At 46.4% G+C, this 8,950-nt stretch overlaps 1 protein-coding gene across 1 annotated transcript; it reads left to right on the forward strand.

The window, feature by feature from the left end:
- Positions 1 to 602: 602 nt before the first annotated feature.
- Positions 603 to 1,112, forward strand: LOC149031699 (uncharacterized). Its single transcript, XM_089175106.1, has one exon. It carries the CDS (start codon positions 603 to 605, stop codon positions 1,110 to 1,112), a length of 510 nt encoding a protein of 169 aa, XP_089031232.1.
- Positions 1,113 to 8,950: the final 7,838 nt, after the last annotated feature.

Consider the following 8,950-nt stretch of genomic DNA (forward strand, 5'->3'; position numbering starts at 1 on the left):
GTTTGCTCGTCTGCGGGGCGCCCTCAGGCAAACCACCGGGCTGGATCTTGGGACTGCCCAGTCGTCCCTCCCAGAAGGGAGGGGGAAGGCAGTGCCCTCTCCGGAGGAGAGAACACCTGATGTAAGCAATGTGTCCAGTAATTCAACCGCAGTGTTGGAGCAGGTTGAAATGGTTGTCATCACCTCTGACACTGAAGGAACTGAAGAGGACAATACATCCAAAGAGGATCCGGAAGGCCAGATGGCTGCAGGCGAAAATCTTGACAAAAAATGATGGAACGTATCATTCAGATAAATCTGAATCATGCGCGCCAGGCACAACATCTCTTGGCTCAACGCATGACTGAGTTAAAAGCCAGCATTGCGATTATCTCGGAGCCGTGGTGGATTCCCGAGGGGGACAGAAGCTGGTTCTCGTCCAAGGGAAACGACCCGCTCTCTGCAGTGCTGGTTAGCCGAAGCAAAAGGGCCTACAGCCTAGTGCGCCAGGGCTCTTATTATGTTGCGGTTAAGTGGGGGACTCACTGATAATATCGGTGTACTTCCCCCCCAGCGAGGACATCACGCGATTTGAAGAGCTCCTCGAAGAGCTCCAACGGCTTATGGAGGACTTCCCTGCCCTCCCGGTACTGCTGGCCGGAGACTTTAATGCTCGGTCTCCTAGCTGGGACCCAAACGGCAGGGGTAATCGCAGGGGTGCCCTACTTAATGATTGGGCCAGCGGGCTGAACCTACGGCTTGCGAACCAGGCTGGCCACCCCACGTGCATTCGGCCGTCTGGGTCGAGTGTTATAGACCTTACGTGGGGCTCATCAATCGCTAGCGCCCGCCTCTCGGGTTGGAGAGTCGATGAGGTTGAGTCCCTCTCGGACCACCTATATATTAGCTTCTGCTATGATCAGGGGACCGCAGGGCCCGGAAACTTCCGCTCATCAGGAAGGAAACTTCCCCGCTGGCCAATTGGTACTTTAGACGGAGACAAGCTCTCCGCGGCACTCCTGACGGGGAGCCTGGTCCTGCCTGACACCGGGGCGATGGGTGATTCTAGAAGCCTTGTTAAGTGGGTTCGGGATACCCTGAGGCAGACGTGCGACACGGCCATGTCTAAATAAAGACCTGGGTCTGGCTGGAAGAAGAATGTTCCCTGGTGGTCAAGCGAGATCGCTGACCTCAGGGCATCTGCGACGGCCGCTAGGAGACGGCTGACCAGGGCACGCAGGAGAAACGATGCGGCGTAGGTAGATCAATACCTGGAAGCTCGGCGGGCAGCAAGAGGAGCTCTTGCCAAGGCCATTAAAAAGGCCAAGAGGAGCGTTTGGCAGGACTTCCTGAGCCTACTCGAGGATAACACTTAGGGCAAACCTTACAAAATGGTTAGGGGAAAATTAAGGCCCTTTGCACCACCTATCACCGAGACAATGGAGGAGGCGGATCCAGAGCGGGTCTTGGCGGGGCTGTTTCCAAACCAACCGGAATATGCCCCGCCGCCCGTGACTGCCGTCGGTGACACAAACATCACGGAGGAAGAGGTCATTACTGCTGCCAAAAAGATTGCGGGAGGAAAGGCTCCTGGCCCTGATGGGGTGCCGGGTTGTGTCGTGCGCCAAGCAGCGACATTCTGTTGTCGTGGTCTTGCGAGATGCTTCTCGGCCTGCATAAGTAACGGCACATTTCCGACCGAATGGAAGGAAACAAGACTGGTACTTTTAAAAAAGGGCAGAGATAGGCCCCTGGATCAACCCGGGTCATTCAGACCAATCTGCCTCATCAATGAGATAGCGAAGTTATTTGAAAGAGTCCTTGCTAATCAAATAAATAACTTCTTGGAGCGAAACGAGGCCTTGTCCCCGGCACAATATGGGTTTCGGACGGGCCGGTCAACAATCGACGCCATATTGTCGGTAAGGGAGTTTGTTGGCGTGGCTCTGCGAGATCGCAAGGTGGTAATTTTGGTCAGCCTCGATATCCAAAATGCCTTCAACTCGCTGCCGTGGCCAGTAATTATCGAGGCAATGGAGCGTAAGGGTGTTCCGCCACACTTACTTGGCGTTTTGCGGGATTACTTTCGAGACCGCAAGTTGGTTTACGGCACTAAGGACGGTGGACTGGCGACCAGGGTTGTGCGATGCGGGGTGCCACAGGGGTCGGTCCTTGGCCCTACGCTGTGGAATGTGGCCTATGACAGTGTCCTCCGTGTCCCGCTGACTAGCGGTTCCCGTGTGTTCTGCTATGCGGACGACACCGCCCTCTTGTCGGTGGGGCGGGACCTGTTGTCGGCCACTAAGAACGCTGAACGGGACCTCCGGGGCATCGTTAACGCGATCAAAGGATTGGGCCTTGTGGTTGCGACGCAAAAGTCAGAGGCTATGGCCTTCCCCGCCTCTGCCCTCCGTAGACGCAGAGGTGCTGCCCTCTTGAAATTCAAATTGGGGGATCATCTATCCCAGTGGGATTTAGAGTTAAATACCTTGGAGTATTGTTAGACTCAGATCTAACATTTAGGCCCCACTTCGAATCCTTGATTCCAAGGATCGATAAAACCTTTCGGGCCATCCAAAGGATCCTCCCGAATCTACATGGACCAAGGGGAGAAGAGGCGGCGCCTCTAAAGTCTAAAGGTAGTCCACTCGATGCTCCTTTATGGAGCCCCAGTATGGTGGCGCACGGTGGTGGAAGACCAGAAGGTGAAGAGGGCTGTCCGGGCTGTGCAGCGCAGGATTGCTATCCGGGTGTGCTGCGCATACCGGACGGTCTCCTTCCACGCGGCCATGATGGTTGCGGGGATTATCCCCTCGACCATCTGGCTCCTCGGCTGACGGAGTCCTATGACGTCCTTAGGAGTCTGGAGGGACCCGTCCTTCCAGGCACTAGGGCCAGGCTGGGGTTCTTGCCAGGCGTGGTGCAATCGCGGCGTGGAGGGAAGAAGAACTTGAGCTATTGGATTCCCCTGGCTCAACGGGAGTACGTGTGAGGGAGGCACGGGCCGATAGGTTGGTTGAGTGGGTCGAGAGGCCACACTCTATTGAGTCGACCTTTCGCACCACCCAGCTGATGATTGGTCATGGATGCTTCTCGGCATACGTGCACTGGATTAGGAGGAGAGAGTCCACGCAGTGCTTCCACTGCGAGGCACCGTGCGACGATGTAGAGCACACGCTGCTCGACTGCCCGGCATGGGGTGACGCCAGAGACAATCTGGCTGCTGCAGTAGGAGCGGGAAGGCCCACACTCCCTGAAATAATCAGGGCCTCCCGGGATACTCCGGGAGGGTGGTCCGCCTTCCAATCCTTCGCTGAACGCGTCATAAAGACGAAGGAGGAAGAAGAGAGAAGGAGAAAAAGGCGTAGAGTGCCCGGGAGGACGCATGCGGAGCTGCAGGAGAGAATGCCTCCAAGACGGCCGCCACGGGCGAGGCTTCGGCCAACCCCAGCAGCGTCTGGCTTAGCCTAGCGCGCTGCCACACTCCCATCGTTTGGTGACTAAACACAATAGGTGCACGGCGTTACGGTCGGTTTTTTGTTGCTTCGCCTTAGAAGAGTAACAAGACTGACCTTCACGTTATGACACAACTCCAGGGAAGATCCCCGTGGAGTAACCTCTAACTTCGACGATTCTTTGGTACATTAGTACCAACTGATTAGAGATCGGGGAAATACCGCCCCTGATCGTACGGGGTGGACGTAGGGCAAAGTAATCTGCATAAGTGGAGTTTCTGCCTGTCCACACGCAACTGGTGCAAGTAATCAGGAGGTTTTTTAGTCGGTAGGCGATGTTTTTACATCGAATCTGACACTCCCCCTGGGTACCGGGCCCAGGGAGTCTTTGGAAGATTTTTCCTCCTGACGAAAAAAAAAAAAAAAAAAAAAAAAAAAAAAAGCATTAGATACGATGCTAAAATTACGTGAAATACACTTCGAATTGGTTGATCATCCACCTTATAGTCCAGATTTAGCTCCTAGTGACTTTTTCCTGTTTCCAAACTTGAAAAAATGGCTCGCAGGAAAAGATTCATCTCAAACGAAGAAGTGATTACCGAAACTAACGCGTATTTTGAAGGGTTCCCAAAATCGTATTATTCAGATGGTATAAAAAAGTTGGAATATCGTCTTACTAAGTGTATTGAGCTAAAAGGAGACTATGTTAAGAAATAAATGGTTTTTGAAAAAAAAAAATGTTTTTTTCCTACTTAGGTAGCTTCAATATCAATCCGCCCTCGTATATATGCACAAAAGTAAATGTAGCAGTATTTTTTTATTTGAGATATGTTTCTTTTTTTAAATAATTAATATTTTTTTAAAAGTTCTAAATAGGGATTGTAGCTGGTTGCATAAAAAAAAAAACTAATAGGAAACTTATTCTTTTATTATATGCGTTTTCTCATACATACAAGAATAGCTGTTATTTATGCTATTCTTTCATACAATCCACATGTAACCCGACGTTACGTTTGCCACAATGTTTTCTTACATTTGTTTTGCATACTGCGCATTTTATTTGTTTTCTTTTAAAAAGTTCTTTCTAAGTAATGCCCTATTTGGGAGTCCGTCCTTACGCTTCCGGGAACAGGTTTTGACGCTTACTTTTGTAGAAAAGGTCTACTATGATTTTTAGGATTAGAAGGAGATGCTTGCTGTAAATATGTTTCGGTGATTTTTCGTCAAAATTCCAATAATGGCATGGCATTGTTAGCATGTCAATATAGTACGTAGGTGTTTACAACTGTTGTGTCGATTATTTGGTGAAAATAGAAAAACACTACTTTTTTCCACGAATTTTTATCCTGTATTTGTTAACATTCCAGTCATGTCTGTCAATTCTCACAGTCCAAACAACTTTCCCTGGTATACAGAAGAAATCGTATAGGGATTAGAAAATCGATTAAATGTCCTTCTTTGATCGCGGATTTTAATGATAATATGAATGCAGTAGATAAATTTAATCAATTAATGTCTAATTACAGCCTTGATCGTCGGAGTAAGAAATGGTGGCACCGCACATCCTTTTATTTCCTTGATGCGTGTGTTGTTAATGCATATATTTTATATAAACAATTGGGTAAAACAATCACATTAAAAGTACTTAAAAGTCAATGTGCTCAAGGATTTATTACTCAAACATTTATATATAATAGCGCACTAAGTGTACCAATAATTCAATATCAGTCCAAATACGGAAACACAAAACCTAAAATTTCTTTAGAAATAAGAAACCGAGTTTAAAAACACTTACTAGAACGTTTGTCTCGTAAACGATGTTTACTTTGCAGTACAAAAAAAAAGAGGCTCGAAAACTCTGGTCTTGTAATGTGTGCCCCTATTCTTGGGAAAAAATATGTGTTTTAACAAGTTCCATACATAAACCTATGTGGCACGGTGGGACTATTTGAGCCGCGCCAAATAACAGCAAATTTAATTAACTATTACTTTTTTGTTATATTTTTACATGATGTTAAACCTTCATCATTAAAAATATGCAAATTTTGTTTTATTTAAAACCTGATAAAATTCCTGTACAACATGGGTCTATTTTTGATCTGAAATCCTGAGCCTCAAAAAGTTAAAACTTCCCTAATATTTTCTTTCTGCAGATTTTCACGGCACTATTCAGCGTTAATTTTTAATAGAGAGACACTTTAATCACAATTCACAAAATCCAATTGCAAATCATCTGAACAGAAAATAAAAAATAATGTTGCAAAAATGATCTATTAAGATTGTGATTGTCTAGTATGAGTAAAAAATTATTAAGAAAGAATAATATTCATTTAAAGCTATTTAATGACTTGCAATGATCGTTTTCACTATTTCTAACAGTGAACGCATTAGTACCCGCATTAGAGATTTTATTCTGCACATTTCATAACGCCTTCTGGCGTGCACGGAATGCACAAAAACGTTTCGCTGAACTCTGAAATCTTCCATAATTTTTTTTTTTTGTTTGTTTTTTTTTTTTTTTTTTTTTTTTTTTTTTTTTTTTTTTTTTTTTTTTTTTTTTTTTTTCCCCCCCCCCCCCCCCCCCCCCCCCCCCCCCCCCCCCCCCCCCCCCCCCCCCCCCCCCCCCCCCCCCCCCCCCCCCCCCCCCCCCCCGGGGGGGGGGGGGAACTTACTTTTTTCTCTAATTTGCGTATTTCCTATATTGTTAAACAAATATATAAAAAATAAAGTCTCCTGGCCTAATCAAAAAATATTATTGCACTAGTACACTATGTATAGTAAGAACCAGTATACTTAAGTACTAAGTAGTACTACTAGTGATACTAAATACTAAGTAGTACTACTAAATATCCCCGATATTGGAGGCAGGATAGATATCCCCCACAGTATTCCCTGCTTGTCGTACAAGGCGACTAAAAGGGAACAAACATACATGAGAGAGATGTGGAAAATAGTAAAAAAAACACTACTGAGCAGGAGGTCGGATCTCCAGTTCCGGTCGGTAGACGTTGGTAAGCGAGTAGGCCCCGCCATGATCGTTAACAGGCAACTACTCAGCATCTTCGGTAGGAAACCAGGCCGGAATGCAGGTTGTGACTACTGGAAATTGAGAAGCCTTGGACCCCTTCGAAAGAAAAGAAAGTGTAAAAGAACACCCCCGCGAGAAAGAGCACACTCGTGGGCAGCAAGTACCACGTCAAAAAGAAGAAAATGTGAGCGAAAAAATATCCGAGACAAATGAAGAGGGGAAGGGCAGATGCCGGTGCCGTTGTAGCGGACGAAACGGACATAGTCAAAGAAGTTAGGATGTCCACTAAAAGGGCAAGAGAGGATATACCGCCAAGAATATCAGATATCCTGAACCGAAAATGGAAAAGGAAGTGAGAATTTGTACCCAGAGGAAGGAAAAGAGCTTTAATCATAGGAAGCAAGTTAGAAGAGAGACAAGAGAAACCGGTACGCAGGCCAATATGGGCAAGTCTGATCTGGACATCGCTGCCGAAATCAAAAAAGGTGCGTCCTTTGAGGATCACGAACATCTCTTGGAGAAGAAGTAGCCCGAAAACATCTGCCACCGCACCGACATCAAAACAAGGAATCCGCTGAAAGCTAAAGATGATGAAGAAGGATGTCTCCATGATGGTGGATTTAAGCGACCCAAGGTGGCAGTGGAATAATTAAAACTGCGATGGCCAGATACTCGGAGATTGAGCACCCAATAGAAGCAGGTTTGGAAGAAGGAAGGATAGAGTATCCTGCAAGTCGATACAAAAACAGTCACAAGTAGGGGTGGAGACCAAAAAATAGCAAGAATATATATCTCCTACCCCTTAAAATGGGAGAAGAGGGAACCGGACAGAACAAGAGACTATAAAAAGCGGCCCAGGAGGCATAAGAGACCAACTGAAAAAGCAAAAGGACGTCGCAACGCCATTATAGCGACTCTGAAAGAAATAGGTAAAGAGGGTGCCAGAAAAACGATAGAATGCGTCTTCAGAAGTAGCGGAATAAAAGACTACATACTGGGTACCTTTGAGTACAAAACAAGAAAAAGGTGAAAGAAGGGCTCTTGGTAAGCAGGTAAAGAAAGGAATCAAGCTTACGAGTCTCTATCCGCCTCCTCAACACACTCAGCAAGCTCCTGGAAGCGCGCCTCAGAAAGCGCCTGGAAGAAGAGATAGAGAACAAAGGAGGACTGGCAGAGCACCGGTACAGATTTCGTAGGGGCTGATCTACCATCTCCAACCAATGAGAGACGGTACTCAGCAGAAAAGGAAACGCCAGGGAGAAATGGTGCGCACTAGTAACGCTCGACGTAAAAAACGCTTTTCAAGACGGCATCATGTAGGCTTATTATAAAAGAACTAGATAAGCGGGGAATTTCGCAGTATCTAATAATCACAATTAGAGAGATTACGTCTTACAACAGAAGGGACACAGAAATGGAGGTTACAGCAAGAGTTCCGCAAGGCTCGGTCCTGGGACCCACACTGTGGAAACTTCTGTATTACGAGAGTACTGCTCTCCACGCTAACGGAGAGTGCGCTATCGGTCGGCTTTGCTGACGACCTGGCGATCGTGGTAGCGGCGAGTTACGAGGAGGAGGCTCGCGTACAGAGTGAACGAGTCCACAAAGACGAGTAGAAGTATGGATGAAACACCACAACTTACAGCTGGCACCAAACAAAACGGAAACTGTTATTATTAAAGGTAGAAGACGCAGAAACCTTTGCACTTCATGCTGGACGGGACCAAGGTTATAACTAGGAAAGTAGTAAAATATCTCGGTATAATGATTGACAACCGACAATCCTTTGGGAAACATTTCCATAGAATAGTGACAAAGGCTGAACAAGAAGACAGCTGCGACTAGCTTGAGAGTATTGCCAAACATAGGGAGGACCAGAAGTACTAAGAAAAGATAAGTATTATTTGGGGTAATACACTCCAATAATACTATATGGTGCACCTATATGGAGCGGGGCTCTTAAATATAGAAGTATAGGGACATGCTCGATAGAGTACAAAGAAAAAACACTGCTCAGGGCAATATGTGCATATAGGACAGTGTCTACAAAAGCTGCGCAGGTGATAGCAAGAATTCCACCTCTGGATCTGCTGGCCATTGAAAGGACAAGAGTCTACGAAAAGGAAACTGCAATCTTAAGGAAGGAGAGGAAAACGATAGCAGAAGAAACAGGTAAATTGTGGCACAGAAATTGGGAGGCAAACATAGAATTTGGGCCAGTGGACCGAAAGATAATTCCCAGACAAAAGTGCGTGGAAAGTATGCAGACACCGCTATGTAAACTACCATATGACATAAGTCCTAACTGGGCATCGGAGCATCAAAAGAGCTTCATGCATAGAATCAAAAAGTAACCGGACGATAATTGCATGTACTGCGGGAAACCGGACACAGATGAGCACACCATTTTTGAATGCAAGAGATGGGAAGCTAGGAGACAGACAGCCTTTGCAAAAGTAAAGGCAAGATTCTAGCCGTGGACAATCTT

This window comes from Polistes dominula, unplaced genomic scaffold, assembly GCF_049000335.1.
Source record: "Polistes dominula isolate Pdom_NZ unplaced genomic scaffold, Pdom_raw_medaka contig_327, whole genome shotgun sequence".
Taxonomy (NCBI): Eukaryota; Metazoa; Arthropoda; class Insecta; order Hymenoptera; family Vespidae; genus Polistes; species Polistes dominula.

Coding starts and splice junctions, on each gene's coding strand:
- LOC149031699 (XM_089175106.1), top strand. CDS start 603: ATGGAGGACTTCCCTGCCCTCCCGGTACTGCTGGCCGGAGACTTTAAT.